At 34.8% G+C, this 17,938-nt stretch overlaps 1 protein-coding gene across 3 annotated transcripts in view; it reads right to left on the minus strand.

The window, feature by feature from the left end:
• CSMD3 (CUB and Sushi multiple domains 3) overlaps positions 1-17,938 on the minus strand; it is a 749,348-nt gene that overhangs the window by 233,706 nt on the left and 497,704 nt on the right. For all 3 annotated transcript variants that reach the window (XM_075024389.1, XM_075024388.1, XM_075024387.1), the window contains 2 exons: positions 13,372-13,498; positions 12,322-12,524 (listed from right to left, as the gene is read on the minus strand). In XM_075024389.1, coding sequence (XP_074880490.1) covers positions 12,322-12,524; positions 13,372-13,498 — 330 coding nt within the window. The remainder of the gene's footprint in view (positions 1-12,321; positions 12,525-13,371; positions 13,499-17,938) is intronic.

Below are 17,938 nucleotides of genomic sequence, written 5' to 3' on the forward strand. Positions count from 1 at the left end.
AGCCATTATAATTCTTAAGTAAATTCTAACCATAGACTCAGTTTGTTGATTTTGCATGACTTCATAGATTCTATATAAGTTTGTCAGTTATTGTTTGAAGATTAAAATGGGAAAATATTAAGAATAAAGCACAGAATCAGAATTTCATTTCGGACAATGCACCCCCTCAACAAAAAAGTTTTAACATTTTGCACAACCAGGGTTTTCTAGGTTGTCTAGGCAAGTTCTTTGTTTACCTAACTCTTAGATACATCATCTTGGGTGCTTTGGCTTTCATCCCTCTCAGATTCTGCAACAGTAAATAAGTTAGGATGTCTAAGATAGGTCAAGTTTGTTTTGCATGGGAGAAACCAACCAAACAAACAAAAAGCCCAAAACAGAAACTCCAGACAAACAAAAAACCCCAAAACACAGAAACTAGTAAACTGGGGTAGACCACAGTTCAAAGCTCTCCTGTCTAACTTGAAGCAGAAGATAGAATACATATTGATGTGGCTTCCCACATAGAACTTCCCGACTAGTTCAAGTATCAACAGCTCAAAGAATGCAATACTTAGGCCCAGCTTCAGTTTCTGTTTCAAATAATCCTCAAGTATTTTAAATGAAATAAAAGCTTGGAAAGAATATAGCTAAATAATTTGTTTAAGTTTCGGTTGCAGATCTTCCAAGAAGATCTGACAACAGATGGAATTCTTGAATGAATTTCTGGAAGAAGAGAGGGTCCATGTTGAATGTCTAGAGCTGGGACAGCAGATTGGCTTGCTTCTCTTATTGCTGTATGGACTGTGAGAGATGATAGAACAACAGATGCTGTGGATTGTCAATAGTAGCTTCCAGGTCACACACTCCAGACCTTCTTGGAGCAGTGGGAGCAACCACTTTGACAACCCAAGGCTCTGGCATAGCCAAGAGGTCATTTTGCTGTCCAAAGCTATAGAAATGGTACTTATCTTGCAGATAGCAGGCCCCATCTCCACTGTATCTCTATAATTCTTAGTGAACTTTTCTGAGTCTTATTTCCCTCTTACACTAAGCACTGACCAAATGCATCCTAGCACCAAGCCTCATACCACACATCAGAACTGAAAACAGATGACTGAAGGAGGATTACACATTGGAAGAAGAAGGGTAACACTCCTCCCTGTAGCCCTCCGTGGGGATTTCCCTGGCTGCCTCTGAACTCACAGGGACTGCAACTCAGGCAGAGCACAAAAAGGGGTGTGTACACAAAGTTTGAAGGTCCTGACACCCCAACTGTCCTGGGTACTTGTCTTTGCAAACATATAATTGTCAAACATAGGTTGTGCGCATTCTATTGTCAAAAGAAGGGTTAAGTCAAGTAGATTGTTCTGTCCTGAAAAACAAGTTCACTAAGGGAGTTACAGATTTCTTGTGAATTTGTGCACCTGTGTAGCTCCTCAGTGGGGATTTCACTGGCTGTCCCCAGGCTCACAGAAACAGGCAAGCCACAACTTGGGTAGTTAGATGAAAAGATGCATGCTGGAGACTGCTGCAAAACCCTTTACAAGGTAATGGCCTTTTTTTTGCCCTTTTTTTTTTCTTTCCCCATTTCCAAGTGTATAACAAATAATATTCCAATTCTGGTAATCTTACTCTGATAATCAATAACCAGTAAGGTCTTTGTGTGTTATTGTTCTCTCAAACTTCTGTTGCATTTTATGTGAACACATGCACAGGCTCATGTATCCACACCCACATATAAACTGAGTACAAAGTTTTCTGGAAGATCCCAACCTGCAAAAAGGCATTAGAGGTGACCCTAACTAACAATCTTTTGAAGACAATTATTACCAAAAACTATAGAACATAACCCCCATAACATACTATGCCTCTAAGTACACATTTGACAAGTGGGAAACAGGAGGGATTTTGGGGAAAACATCTACCCTCTGAAAATGACTACTAAATCAGGCAATATAATCCAGGGATATGACTGGCTTGCAGTCGATCCAGGATCCAAGCTCCCTACAGCACACAGTGGAAAGATCTGTACAGGACCTAAGCTCCCCACAGTGCAGGTCCAAGGGGTCCATCCACAGGGCTGGAGACCAGCACTCCTACAGCATTGCTCAGGAGCCTTGTGCTGAGCTGAAATGGGGCTCATGGGCAGGGGGCAAAGGTGTTCCCAGATGAGGCTGTTCAGGGCCAGTAAGGCCTGTTTAGTGCACTCAGGACCCTGACATAGGGAAAGATTATTTTCTTTAAGAAACTTTGAAAGAAAACACAAAGAAATTAAGTTTTAAAAAGCTGAGTTTTTTTAAAAAAAGTTTTACTGAATTTGCTGCTCATAGACTTAAATAATTACTTAAATTTCTGTGCATAGAGTTGTCTTTAAGGATCTTATTCTTAGCTATTGAAACATACTTTATTTTAATAATTTTGACATGGTGGAGAGTTGTTAGTCATTTTGGAGAAAAAACAAAACAAAACAAAAAAGTAAATTTGACGAGGGCCTTGGGAAAAAAAAGAAAAAGTAAATCTGTCTGGTTTGTGTTTGCACCTTTCTCCTGCCACATATTCATGTTTTTTAGTTAAACCCTTATATATCTGGTGTATGTTGGAGCTCATTAAGAAATTCACTCAATACATAGTTTAATCACTGTTGATTCACCTGTTAGATTTTCTAAGAAGGCTTAACAATAGGGATCGTTGTGAAAGACATCACAAATTTGTGGTTACCATAGTTGCCAAGTCCCATGTTATTAAATATTCATCACGTTGATTTTGGTTTGTATTGTGTATGATTCTTTATGAAATCTGGCAATTTATACTTCTGCGTTTCCAACAGCAATGGTTTGTATGACCAGTAATGGTAAGTTTTAGAATGCTTACCTGATAACTCCAGTTGGAAAACACAGACTACTTGGCCAACTGCATACTTAAGTATTATTTCATTGCTATTATATTCAGAATTTGTATCCAGATTATTTCATGCATTCTACTGATTATCAGTCAAAAGTATTTAGTAGCAATTGTTAACTCTACTTGATTTTGAAGTATTGTTTACATTGTAACCTGGTATAGTCTCACATCTTTTTTGTGGCAGGAACAGTGGCGATCAAGTTCTTTCCTAAGAGGATTTATCTGATCTTACTGTCAGATACATTTTAGTTCTTAAGGAGACAACAGACACAGGTTTAATGAGATAACCTAATTTTCTTTTTTTCTTATTGTTTTTGTCAATTTACATTGGTTGTTAAAATGCATCTTGTTAAAACCATATGAAGTACTACACTGCTCTTACCATGTTTTATTGGACAACCTTACAAGCTATTTTTTCCCAGTTCATAAGTAGATCTCTTTTTCCATAAATACAAACTATTCAGTTCTAAATATCTATTATCCCTTAAGCATTTGCTCATAGCTTTGGCACTGAGTATGAAACCCAGCCCCAAATAAATTAATTGACATATGGTTTCAGATAATTGCTGGAACTCAGCATAAAATGGATACTGTGACAATATGTAATCATGCTGGCAATGCATTCCAGCTGGAGAGAAGTGTTTTGAAAATCTTAATTTCATTTAGATTGCATGTTTTGGGGTTTGGGTTTTTTTTGGAACTATAGGGGGTTTTAAGCTTTTATACCAGATCTATCCCTATTTCAGATGGCATATTTCTCCATGTGTGTATATGAATACAGGGAAATAAAAATAGCTTCTCAGAAAGAAGCAATCATCAGGATCTTGGACCACACACAAGGGCTACTCGTGCATTGAAAAATCTTACCAATGATCACCCGTTTAATATCGTATCTACTGAAAAGATCATTAAGATGGTCTGAGTGAAAATACATCTGTTTAATTTGATTCTTTACAGAATAATGTGCAACCTGTTCTGTTGCAGTTGTTAAGGATACAGTTGTGCAACAGAGAACAGCACTGCTGGTTTGCCTTGGCCTTGATTTTGCAGTCTGGGTGAACTAAAATCCTCTGAAGAGAGGGGGAGATTGCTCTTGTTTTAAAAGTTAAATTTTCTGTTTTGTTTTTTAGTATCACAAATTGTATGCATGCATTATAGCCTTTCAGCTTCAAAACCTGTTTTGCAAGTGCTTAAAGATAGGGCCGAATTTGGAGGTCCTGACACGTGGTAAAGTAAGGTGTTTAATCTGTCTGAAGTACTCAGTTTTTGTTGACTTTTTGCTTTAACTTTTTTTGGTACTGTAATTGAAGAGTTTGGTATTGATATAGAATTGGCCTCATTATCTGACAACATTCTGTCCATACACTTGAATGTCATTACTCTGGTCTTTGTTAAGATAACTGAAATTTTGCTTTAGGAAACATTATACTATGTCGACTTGCAAAAAGTTACAGAACACTGTCAGAAAACAGCTTCTGTTTTCTTTAGTGTCATTATACAGATTACACCTTCCCAAAACAGCAATGGGAATATAAAGAAGAATAAAGATCTGATTCTTATTTTCTTTTTCTTTTTCAAGGTTTTAAAATCCTCTATGTAAATTAATTATATCTCAGACTGCATGTCTGAATGTGTCCAGCCAGTAACTGAGGTTACTAGTCCATAAATATTTTTTTCCACAGTCATATACAGAAGAGTGAAAGATGAGCATTTCTTCAGTCAAATAACTTTGCTAGATCTGTCCTTTATGAGATCAGGCAGCTTACTGGAATGCTTTTAAGAAATATTTCTATGGCAATAAAATAGCAGCAAAAAATCTCCCTTTAATTCAACTATGCTACAAAACACCCAGCCCTAGGCAGGAATGGGGTAACAGGGAAAGCAGGAACAGACAATGAGCTGACAAACTTGAAGTAACCTCCATGTTAAGAACACTTCTCAGAACTGAAGTAAGAAGATGTATATGGGATGTAAAAATCCATTTAAAGAATTTGAAAAAATTACAGCTTGAGAAAGAGGCTCTCGATTCCACTAGTGAAAGCTTTTCAAAAGGCAGCAAGATTAGTTACAGAACATGGAAAAGTATCACTGATCAAGTGTAAATGTAATTTGATATGTCTTCAAGGAATTTCACTTATATAAGTATATTTTGGCCATTCTCCCAAAATATTACTTCTCTCTAGACATATTTTTGTGATATGTTCATTCCATTACAAGCTAGCAATAAAACTCCGAAAACGCCTTTCTTTCTTATGGTATGGGTTACATACAACAGAAAATGCACTTACTCATCAACTGAAAATGAGAGATGTGTAAGCAAGAGGAGGATAAGACCTCGGAGAAACAGAATATAGATCTCAAAATAGCTGTTCCTCATGTACAGTTATGCATTCTACTGTAATCTGAGTGTAGAAAAAGGATAAAAGTTCTGAAGACTGTGCTTGCAGGAAAGAGTCCATCGTATGTGTGAGCACGTGTGTGCGTGTACATGCACACACGTGTCTGGCTGCTTATATGTATGAAGGATGGCACATGAATCATAATAAAGGAAACTACTGAGGCTGAAAATGCCAAACAGAAAATCCATCTCCAAAGGAGCATTAACGCAATATCAGAATTTGTCAGTGAAAACAGAGAGCAGAATAACTATGGCATCTCATTTATTTACCATTGGAAAATGGTTTCCCCAGCCACATGATTGAATGTCAATTCCATGCTGTCGTCTTCTGTGTATTTTACCAAATACTTAACAAGATCCCGTTTTGGAGAATACTTCAAAACCAGCTCAATACTACTCTCATACATGCAAAACATATTGTAAGAAAATATTTCAGTGAAGCAGGATGAACTTCACATGTATTTAAAGATGTAATATGTTACCTTTACATGGTTTCATCAGAATAATTCCTGTAAACTGCAGCTGATGAATTTGCCAGTCAGGCTGCGGTTTGCCTGTACTTCTATGTAAGATTGCAAAAATGCACTCTTGAATAACCAATGTAGCGTATGAATGCAAAGGCTAATTTTCAGGGTGAAATCTCCACAAGACAAGTAGTTTGGGAGATGCTGCTTCATACATAGTAGACAAAAGTTAGCAAGCCCTGGTCTCTTGCAGTTTTGCTCACTTATTGGTAGCAATGGAAATGCAAGGAAGGGAAAGCTTCATTGAGATTATACTCCTCAACCAGTCAATCAAGGCAAATAATTTTAGTCCCAAAGAGGCAAACTGTATTATTAAGTATAGGTTACTATTTGATGATCAGGCTTCCTTATCCCCTCATTCTCCAATTTGCTACTGTGACTAAAATCATACAATTGTGTATGTGGATACAGACCAAATTGTAATGCCCTTTTATTGATGTCACAGCTATATTAGGAAGACAACTGTAACACAAAATAGCGTAACCCATACACCTTTGTCTATATTTTTTACTGACTAATACAAAATGGAAAATAAAATACATGCTATTTATTAAATCTTCAAATTATCTTAGCTGGAGTAATTTCAAAGATTTGTACAAAATTACTACTATAGAAACATTTGACTGTCTTGTGCACTGTTTCAATCAATAATTAACTTTAAAGAATTTAATGGAAGAGATTGGATTAACCAAAGAGAAAAAATTGATAAGGAAGTTAGAGAACCTTTTCTGAAATAGAAAAGTAGTTTCACTTATAACATTATGGTTACACATAAAGATATTTTTGCACTTCCAAATTTATTTTGTTTTATCAACAATTATAAAAATCTGTAATGGATTTTGTTTGCAAGTAAAATGACCCACCAGAATGACAAATTTTATCTGAGAAACCTAAAGTACAGTGCTCAATTTTGTAGTGCTTTAACAGAAAACACCAGCAGATTTTTCAGTTTCAAAGAATAGATTTCACACATATGAAATTGAAATATGAACTTAAAACATTTATCTGAGACACATGACATTCCCAATTTGGAACCAAATCAGCTTGAGCTCTCTGAAATGCCATGTCACGAGTCAGACAAAGTTTATTTTAAACTCTACAACTGTAAATTTTGGGCGAGTAGGCTTTGTATTGATGTAAGTCACAAGGGTTTGGCCAAACTATGTTGCATGGGGTTTAAATCAAGGAAGTTCCATCTTCAATATAATTAAAATAAGTTATTTTTATGGTGACATGACCAAGAGGACTATATATTTATTTATCATTTCAAAAGTACTTGTAAATTAACCTGTTTCTTTCAATACTTCCTCTCTGCTTTCAGCTATCCATAGCATAACTCCCACTCTCTCTAGCTAGAAGCCATTATCTGGGCATTTTACATGGAAGCATTAACTTAAGGTATTTGCTTGCATAAAATACACATATTCTATATACTACTGAACTAAGAAATAATAGCTACTGAGCAGTTAATGACATTTACAAACCTGTGACAGGAATGACACTTTTGCATTGAAAGACACATAAATGGTTATTCCTTTTACTAATACCTACTACTTAGAAGAAAGGCAACAGCTGATAGAAGGAAACAAATTTATTCAATGGCTTCTTTAAGCCTCTTGATGCTCAAAACAAAACAAAACCAAACCCATAAAAAAACCACAAACAAAAAAAACCCAAGAAAACACACACCAACACCACCCCCAGCAAAACTAAAACAAAACCACTGAGCTAAATTTGGAAGTGTGAGCATTCACAGTTACTTCTGATAGCAAAATAGTCAACCTGAAATCTCTAAATCCAAAGGACTCCTCTCAAACTTGAAAGAAATCAGCAAATCAGAGTATGAAAACCTTTAGGATGAAAAGCTGGTTCTGCTATGAAATAGAAATGAGGAAGAATAAATCTTATCTTACTGATTTCAGAAAAGTGAAGCAGTTATGTTAGGGAGTGATCCCTATACCAGCAGTGCTGGTAAACAGCATTCTGAGGAAGCAAGAAGTTAAATTCCCTAAATCCATTCTCAAATCACCTTTAGGCTAAACATGCTAGAAGTAGAGATCTCTGCTCCTGTGCTACTGGAAAAAAATGGAGAAAAGTAAAAAACAAGAAGGTGTTCAGTGTCAAAAAATCTTCCTAAATGAGATAGTGGTGAATATGTCTTTCTTTGAGCAAAAAAGTCCCACCAAAAAAACCCAAAACACAACCCCCCAAAAAAAACCCAACAACCAAGCAAACAAAAAATCAAAGACAGGACATTTAGAAGACAGTGTGGCTATAAATCAGCACTAATCATAAATATAGAAAGCTGATTTGTAAGCATTCAATCTTTAAATGTAATCAAAGTAAGCAATATCATGCAATATAATTCTAGACTGGAAATTAATATCGTCAAACTTAAGCCATCCAGGCTATCTGATACAAGTTTTCTAGGCTTTTTCAGTAGTCTACAGAGACAAGTAACTCCAAAGTGCTATTTACCCAATCTTAAAATAAGGAGGGACAGCTGTAGTTTGACAGTAGAGTAAATCCAAGCATTTTAAGGCATATCCTGTTATATAATAAATTGCTGTCACATGATATAAAATACTGCTAGAGTATCTATTTACAAAAAAACCTCCCAAATACTCAAAACAAGTTTACAGGTTAGTTCGGCACTGGCTGCCTTATAATGCTCCATATTGTGTGCTGTATAGTCAGAAATGTGACTGCACACTTAGGCCTGAGAAGAATGCAGTCTGTAATGCTGAGTGACTCAGCAGTGCAGCTATAACGGTGAAATAATGGCCAATGAGAGATTAATACAGATCCTTCCTTTCTGCACAAATGATAAATGGCACCTGAACTGTTAAAGATAGCGGGGAGGAAATACCAGATTCAAAGGCCCTTGAAATCTATGGAAATAATCTCATCAACTTCAGTAGGATCTGATGTTACACACTTCACGCATATTAAAGGAACTAAAAAAAGATTATTTTAAGCACGCTTGATTATTATCACCCAATTTTTTGCACTTTAATGTTCCCACTCAACTTTTTTCAGTTATCTTTCGCTGTCTTTTCCTCTCTCAGCTACTACTTTCAGCTTGGTGACATGAAGGAATGTCAGCTGAAGAAAATGTTTCATTATGCTCAATACTTCTGTCTGACCCTCATATACACAGCTCGTGTCTCTGGCAAACATGCACTTGTTCCCTTCTCTTTCTCCTTCACTTTTCTTGAAGGTCTAGTTTTCTATTTTGTGAGGAATTTACTGACCAAACAAAGTTACTGCTGACTTCATTGGTGTTTTTCCAGTATGTATTGGGCTCTTCATGCTTTGCCCCTGACAGTTCAAAAAAAATACGCTGCAACAGGTACTTCCTGTTTCCATATTGCTTGTGTCCTGTTGTCAACATTTCACTCTCCTGATTTAGGGGAAGAGGCTGGCACCTGTTTTCTAGCTACATTATTCAACCTGTTCATCCCATTTAGAGGTGTTCCAAAATCCACTGGTGAATCCCCAGAGGTTCTTATTTTTGTTTTACATGTATATGCAAAGTTTTTAAATATTCTGCTTTATTACACATCTTTTTGTACTTTGTTTTTCAGGCCTTGTGGGCTCTGCTTTCTATTGTGTTCCTTCACTGTCATCTCAAAGGAGATCTCAAAAACTGAGAAATTTTAAAGTTTATATGAAGAGATTCTGTAGTCATGGTTTGAGATGTCCAACAAGAAAATTATACACTGCACATCAAAGACAATACTACACCAAAGGTATGCTCTGCCTAGTGATGAGATGTGAAGTCATGAGCAGTGGCATTTCTTTGTTTACACTAGCTGTATAAAAAAAAGCTGTACTTTCAGTAGTCCTAAATACATTATGATGGTGGAAAGTATAGAAGCATAAGCAGGCTGAGCTCCCTTATTTCATCCAAAATCCATCACCTTGTATTCTAGCTCTCAGAGTAACGCACAACTGTACAAACTTAGAAAATTTATCCTTGTCAACCATAAAAAAGTCCGCAGTATTCCTGAGAAGTTCAACATAAAATAGTTTCCTTCATATTAATTACTTACCAAAAGAGATTAGAAATGTTAAAATCGTGGAAATAGTTTTACTATTTCAATAACAAATTTCCATTTTCCTCCCAAAAAAAAGGGAAGCAAACAAAAAGAAACAAACAAAACAGACTAATTGAGGCAATGGGCAAGAAAACCTTATCTTGACTCTCTTCTCCTTCCCATCCCCTAAATTTTACAGAATTATTAACACTTTGATGCCATGTAAAGGATTGTGCTGGGCAGCCCTAGCTAGAGACAATTCTAATAGCACCAGCTGTAATACAGAATACTAATTAAATTACAGTTTTCTTTCTACTATTTATATAACATTTCAGCTTCACTAGGCATTCCTTCCCCCCACCTTTTAATGTGGTAAAGAATGCTATCTCACCTGTAATTTATGTTACCAGATATAAATTAATTTTCTGTATATATTGGATGATTTGTAAAGGAGTCAAATTCATATTATACCACATTATCAATGGTGAACATTTTCACTCATTAAATAAGTGACAGATGCAGAACTGTGTATGAGCAGTTGATAAAATGAGATCAAAAACTGTAAGGAACTGATAAGAAGTTTAATCCACTTTTTAGAAACAGATTTTGAGTTTAAAGATTAAGAAAATATCAATAAAAATAAAGCATTCATGGTCTTAAAAAGGTCTGAACATCAAATACCTGTTGTCATTGAATAACATTCCTCTTGAGGTAAAAGTGCCAACAATCCAGTTAAATACTCATACCCAATTTCATGAAATGGCAAGAGGAAAGTAAAAGCAGATACCTCCCCTGTGTGAGCTTTCTGTTTGTTAATTACACTAGAGGTAAAGTATGCAGACACCATCTGTTTCGCCCAGACAGCATTATATACTCAAAGAAAGTATATGAAAGCTTGAAAAAAAGTCGCACAAAATTATCTTTTTGTTTCCTCCAGCTCCTCAAATATATTTCTTTCCTCATTAGTAAGATAATATGTTCATACAGCAACAGTGTAATTCAGCTTGTGTAGCTATTTATACATTATTTCTTAAATCTTAACTTAGGAAAAAAAGTATTTCTGTGATTCTTATAAGGAATATATACCCAAACTGTGCAAAATCAAGTATTTGGGAAGGATCACTGTGATTTTGTGAACAAGGACTGAAGAGTAAGAGAAATGCTGAGGCAGTAACACTTCATGGATCCTTTAAACTGTCATCATGAGATCTCAACAGACTGCAAGAGCATGGAGAATTAAATAAAATACCTCTCCTTTTAGATGAAACTCTAAAACCCCTTTTCAGGTAAAGCACTGGAAGTACATCAGTAGCTGCTTTACGGCTTTACTCCTATGTCCTATCCATTTTTCCTTGTAACTCCATTCTTAGTCTACATGAATGTCTTTTTCCACTCACCCTAAATGACTACCTGAGTAGTTTCAGTGCATAATGCTCTCCCCATTCCCTTTTTGGCCTCAACATTAAATAAAGGAGCAGATATGTGAGATTCTCCCAAACAGGCTCTGGAAGGGGGTAAGGTGGTAAAATGGCAAAAATATCTTGGATCTAAGGAATAAAAAAACTATTCATGGCTTCAAAAACCAGCAGATGGAGCAGAGGCACTCTTTCACTATATATTAAATATCTTTTACTTTGTCCTCTCATTCACATACTTCATTCTTCATTCCAATTACTGTGTTCGCACGTGTATTTCTCATATACATAGGAAGAATCAGGGTAGGGGAAAACAAGGGCTAATACAACTACCAAGCACAGGAAGCACAACGAGGTAAACAGTGTTATCATTAAGAGTGTCTGTGTCAACCCATGTTAGAAATATCGCTACTGCCAAACAAAATTATGATATTAAAAGAGATCTTGCCAATCTTAAAAAAAATATATATAAATTTCACTGACCAGAAAAAAAAAAAGGTCAAAATGGACTTCACTCAATGATTTCTTCTGTATCAGCACTAAAAATGTCTAAAGGGATTCAATAACAGTTAAGTTAACTGTTTAGATTTGTCACTCTGCTGCCTGTAATAAGATGAAATAGCGCTAGAAGGCAAAAGGGAGAAGGACACTGCTGTTCCTGTACTGCTATTTCCCATTTCATCCTATACAAGCAGGAATGAAAACTCCACACAGATGTCTCTGAAAGCAGAAATGCTTATTGATTAGGAAAGGATGAAGTCTTTAACATGCCTACATCACCTCCCTTGTGAAAAACACTGGTCATAATTATAAGCACTGCCACATAATTCTGGCACTGCCACAGCTACCCTTGAAACAAAGCCAAACTAGCAAAGGACATGATTTTTTAATTTTTTTTTAAGATAAAAATATAACTCTACAGCAAATCTGTAAGTCTGGGCCAATTCTTTCCCTAACGAAGTCAGAAATGTTTACACTGATTTCAATTGTTCCCAGCCCTACAATTAACTGTGAGTGAACCACCTTATTAAAAAAAAAAAAAATAAAAATTACCAACTTACTTGAAAACTGTATGGCGAATCCGGATTTGCTGATATAGAAATCTGTGTCAAACTGTATAGTTACTACGTTGAGTGTACTGTGAATGCCTTCAGGAACAAGGGATCCACTAATTTCTTTGAGTAACATCTCATTCTCAGGTGGACCATCCCAAACTCGTAGAATGTCATGGGATGCCTCAGTATCAAAGGCAAGGAATTGGAGGCTGTAGGAATACCATGATTTTATTGTCAGTTTTGATGTTACCCAACAACATATCTTTAGCAACAAAACTAAACCAAAAAAAGCAAATACACTTTGATTTCCAAGGGTTTTTTTCCATAATGTTTCACAACTTTACCTTTGGATGCATAAAAGCCTAATACAGAAATGTATTTGAAAGAAAAAAAAAACTAGTAATATTTGAATTTATCTACCATGAAATAATATATTACTTCAGCCATTCAAATAATCTGTAAATACCCACAGAATCTTTTCAGAAGATAGTTTTGTTTTTCTTAAGACAATGTTATACCATGTTCTCATCAAAACAAATTTAATATAACTATAAACTCATGCAATTAGTGATACAATGTGAATAAAAAAATGTCTAACTAAAATAATTATTGAAATACAGGGTTTTTTTTCTTAAAATGTAGACTCTTCCACTAAACGGTTCTGCTCACTCCAACACTTTTTACTTTGTACATATTCAATCTTCTAATTCTGGTATTAAAATAGCATCATATTAGATATTTTTTATTCAGATTTCCAGTTAACAGTTCTAGTCTGTATATAAGTTTGCATATATACACTTGTAAATTGGTTTAAAATTCATCAGAGTTTCACAAAAATGTAACCAGTTTTAAAGCTTGATCTTCATGAGACAATGTTCATTAAAAACCAGACAGTTTCAACACAAACCTACATATTCAAACTTAGAATGCCAAAAATACTGCCCTTGAGCTGCATCTTAAATTTTAAATACTAAATCCCTTTTTTTCTCCACTCTACAGGTAAGATTTGGTTATTATATAATCAAAAAGATTTGTTCTAAGATTTGTTTCCAGTACCTGACAATATTTCCTGGGTCTACTTCAATCACCCACATGCAACGCAGATTGTTGTCATAGGGAAAAGGATAGCCAGGAGACAAGATTCTTCCTGATGATTCTCCTTTAAAACGGCCTCCACATTCAGCTAATAAAAAACATTACATAATGTGTTACTTTTAGTTCATTACAGATGGTCTTCCAGCTAATCATCTGAGCAACCAATTTATACATCTACTCTCTTGCTGAATAAGTAACACAACAAAACTGACCATGCCCTGAGATTGTAAGACAACATATAAGGACTTGAAATGCCTTGGGAAAGGAACATGTAAATATGGTTTTATTTGAATATGTTTATATTTTCCTTTGGCACCTATGTTTTTCTAATAATTTTGAACATACTGTAATGATTAGAAAACATACCATTATATAAAGGAAGGAGCATGGATTGTTACTTGAAAAAAAAAACAAGCAAACCCAAGAACACCCTGCCACCCTAAAGCAGTAGAATTAAATTAAGAAAACTAAGTAAGTAAGTACAAAATAAAATATATATATTTTTTAAAAAAAGAGATGAAACATACTAAATAAAAGCAAGCTATTCGGAGAGAAAATTAGCATTTCAGCCTAGAAAAAAAAAAAGTTGTAAAACTTCTTACTCAAAACTTGTCCTCACAGTGAAGCTATAGTATTTCTTAGAGGATAACAGATGGTAAGTACTTCCCTCTTAGATGGCCTCACCCAGTCATTAAGCAAAACTGAGTATTTCATAATCTTAATACCTAATCTTTGAGAAAACTTGAGGGGTTTAAAGCCTTCCTATTTTGCTTTTTTTCCTTTTAAAGTCCCTCTAATGCTTTCTCTCTTGTGAAGTGCAAAGGCAAAATAATCCTTTGATTAGATTTCTTGGTATAGTTAAAAAGCAGTTTTATTTTGATTTAAAATTACCTAAAATATCTAGTTGGGAGATTTATTACATAATGATCTGTGAGTTCTGTGATAAAATATAATTGAAATGCTACTCTTGATGGATTTTCTGACATAATCAAAGCAAATTTGCAGAGACAGGTGGCCTTTCATATCTTTTTGAAGCACTTCGCCTATCTGCTAATTCCTAAACACTCTTTTAAAAAAAATCTTTCATAATTATTCAATTCAGAGGACAGCATAGTCTATTATTCTTCCAGTAGAGTAAGGATATAAATAGAGTACACTATAAAGAAAAAATTACTCACTGACAAACTGAATGAAATTTAAAATTAATTACATTTCATCCAGGACCACTGAACAACTACAAGTTTACAATTTCTAATTTTCACAGAGGATAACTGGTTTGCCTTTTATTATGATTTTTGCAGGTTCCCTCTCTCCCCTGTGGTTTATTTCTGCCTCTACAGCAAAGTTCCAGCTCCCCAGTTTTGCTGGTTGCTGAATCAGCTGTGAAAGTGGTGAATTCTCAGAAAGCAGCATCCTCTCAGGTTGTAGTCAGGAGTAACAGAGCCAAACCCTTTTTATGTTACATCTCCAGATTGCTTACTATGAAGAAAATCCTAATTAAGAATCTTAATTTTGCCTCCAAGTGTCAATACTAAAGATTCTCCTAAGGATGTCAAGTTAAAGGAAATACGTATTATACTACATTTCTTCCTGAAAATTCCATGGATAGTATGTCGTATTGTAATATTTACTACGTGTTTAAGATTTATGATTACTACAGCTGCTTGAAAAGTTTTCCTGTTGTCTTGTCAATGTCACATTCTTCCATGAAATGATACTAAAACAAGAACAGTAGAATTTTTAAGCCAATTTCTGATAGTAGCAGCAAATTAAAGTGTCTGTTGACTTATGTTGCTCATAAATATCCAGGGAAATAATGTTATTTGTACATGCCAACCTAAAGTATTTCAAGCAAAGCATCACTGTTTTCACAGATTCTCAAGGTTTGCCTGAACAATCTGTAGACCATAAAGATCTTGTAGTGGGCTGGGACCAAGTTCTTGTAAGTATGAAACTTGACTGCATACAGCTACCTGACTCATGAACAAGTACTCTGGAAATAAAGGGCAAGTGTTGCAAAAAATCTTTTTGTTTGTTTGTTTGTTTTTTCAATTTCCTTTCATAGCAAAGAAGTTTAGTTTCAATCTAATTCTAACTAAAAGTGAATGTTTAAAGAAGGATTCCTATAAACCAGAAATGTTAGAACAGTTTTACTGCTGATTCATCTTCACCTCCTGCTATTTAACCCATTACTGACTTAAAAGTCTCAAAACCTGTTTTGATCACAAATGACTAAGATATGTTCAGACTCAGGCTTCTGTTTGGACATATTAAAGAGATATCTGAAAGAGGTCTCAGTACTATACAAAAACTGTTGTGATGCAATTTTTTTGTTTTCTGAGGAATATTTCTAATCTGAGCATGCTTTTTTTACTGATCATATTGTGCATTTCTTAACTGCCCTCTGTCTTCCCAGTTCTCTTCTAGCAAATTTCCTCATGTTGCATCATAAATCTTTTACTATACATTTTTCAGTGCAAGAAGACATTTTATAGGATTCATACTGCATCCCTTCAAGAGTATTTTAAAGCATCTGCAGTGTTCCATAATTAATATGAAAAACCAAAAGGTATGTGAAATTCAAGATCATTATTTACAATTGGCATTCAAAATTTTTTTGATTTCTTAAGCTTGTCTATACAAAAAACCTCACTTGTTCTAATTAAATTTCTTTTAAATCTATTTAGCCAAACCTATGCAATCCTCACCTTGAGGTGGATGCTACTGCTGATACAGACAACAGCTGTACAGCTATTTAACTCTTCTCTGGATGCAAGTAACATGTTTTATTATTTGGCTATGGAGAAATACCCAATTGATTCAGACAAAATCAATACAAATAATTTCTAAGCTCATTAAAATGACACCATCTATGTACTTTTGTTTGCTTAATGAAGAGCAATATATACAAATACATGGTATTGTGAACTGGATGGATAAGTAACCTCCCTGTGAATAGCAGACTAATAGATAAGTTTTGAGTAAGATTGATTCAAAACTCAAGAAGTTTACACCACAGGTTGATTCACATTCTAAGTAGATTCACCTATATAGAACATTTTGGAATAACTGTATTGCAGTTTTCACAGTCCAGTGGCAGTGCAAAAACCCAGGTGCTTAATTTGTGTTATTTTTTTTGAAAGATAGTGATTTAAGTTGCATAGTTTACCAGTACTGAAACAAAAAAGAATATAAAACCTTGAGTATATGCAGCATATCATCACTTTTAACAGATGTCCAGATTCAACTCTGGATTTCAGTTCACTGAAATTTTTTGTTAGTTTATATCAGCTCTGAATCTGGCTCACTTCCTAATCCAAAGGTGGCCAACCTGTACCTTTTGAGCTGTATGCATCTATTTTGGAAAGGAACTGCTGAATAATTAAATCCAGGGACCTTCCTCCAAACAGCTTCTGTCATGTAGGGGACACATGACAACAGTGTTCAACTCCCACATGTGAGCTGTTCTAGTGATCACCATCCAGTAGACTGTCTAGATTTGAACTATATGAGGTTTTCAGTATTTGCTTAGAATATGAGAAAATTGAAGCTCCCCCAGTTAGTGCGAATAGCACACAGTACATAATCTAGATAATTAATAAAAAAATGAAGGAATAATTTTAGACATTTTCACCTCAGTCTGTTTTAAAACTAAGCAAGAACTCACACATATAGCTGAGTGTTACTATGGTGACACATTCTATGATTTTTAATGCTTATAATGGAACTGAAAATGTAATCTGATATTGAAACTTTTAACTTCAAATTTCTGGCACCTTCACATTTTATTTGATCTTTTTGTTTCAACTTTCATCATATGTTCTTTGTACACCTCCTATTTGCTACTTGCATGTTCCAGTGCCATGCTTTCCCCCTAATTCTTTGGTTTCGTATACCCTGAACGATGTAGAAATCAGTTAAGGCTTATCACAGATTTGGGATTTAAGCAATTTTTCCCTAAATATTACTCTAAGAGAGCTGTTCAGTTCTTATTTGTTGCATATTTTTCTTAAATGGGCTTTACGTCTTGATGAAGATATGTCAAAGTACACTCTTTTCTGTCACACTTAAATCTAGGCACAAAGTGCATTTCACCTCGTTTCCCCTACTCACTCAATCCAAATTTCCTCCAAAAGGAGATGAAAAAGGAAGAAATTTACTAGAATATTTAAGTCTTGTCATCTTTTTGCTCAGGAATTGAGCCTGTAGGTACCTGCACAACCTATAAAGTTATCATGATATTGTAATAAAGTGCATAATATTGTGTTATTCATCACAGCAACAAAACAGAAGCCAAGTAATATGTCTGTATCTCTTCATATCTTTAAGTTTTTCTTTTAATTTATTTTGTAGTATTTATATGTAAATATGTGAAAAGTTTTCTAGCTTAGTGTTAGTTAGATGAAATAAAAAAAAAAAACACCTGGTTTTAGAACCCCTCATAAAACATATATGGTCCTGGCTTTCTGATTAAGCTGTCTTTTTATGTTGACTATTTGCTGACTATAACTAGATTTTCACGTATTAG

This window comes from Buteo buteo, chromosome 3 (genome assembly GCF_964188355.1).
Source record: "Buteo buteo chromosome 3, bButBut1.hap1.1, whole genome shotgun sequence".
Classification (NCBI taxonomy): domain Eukaryota; kingdom Metazoa; phylum Chordata; class Aves; order Accipitriformes; family Accipitridae; genus Buteo; species Buteo buteo.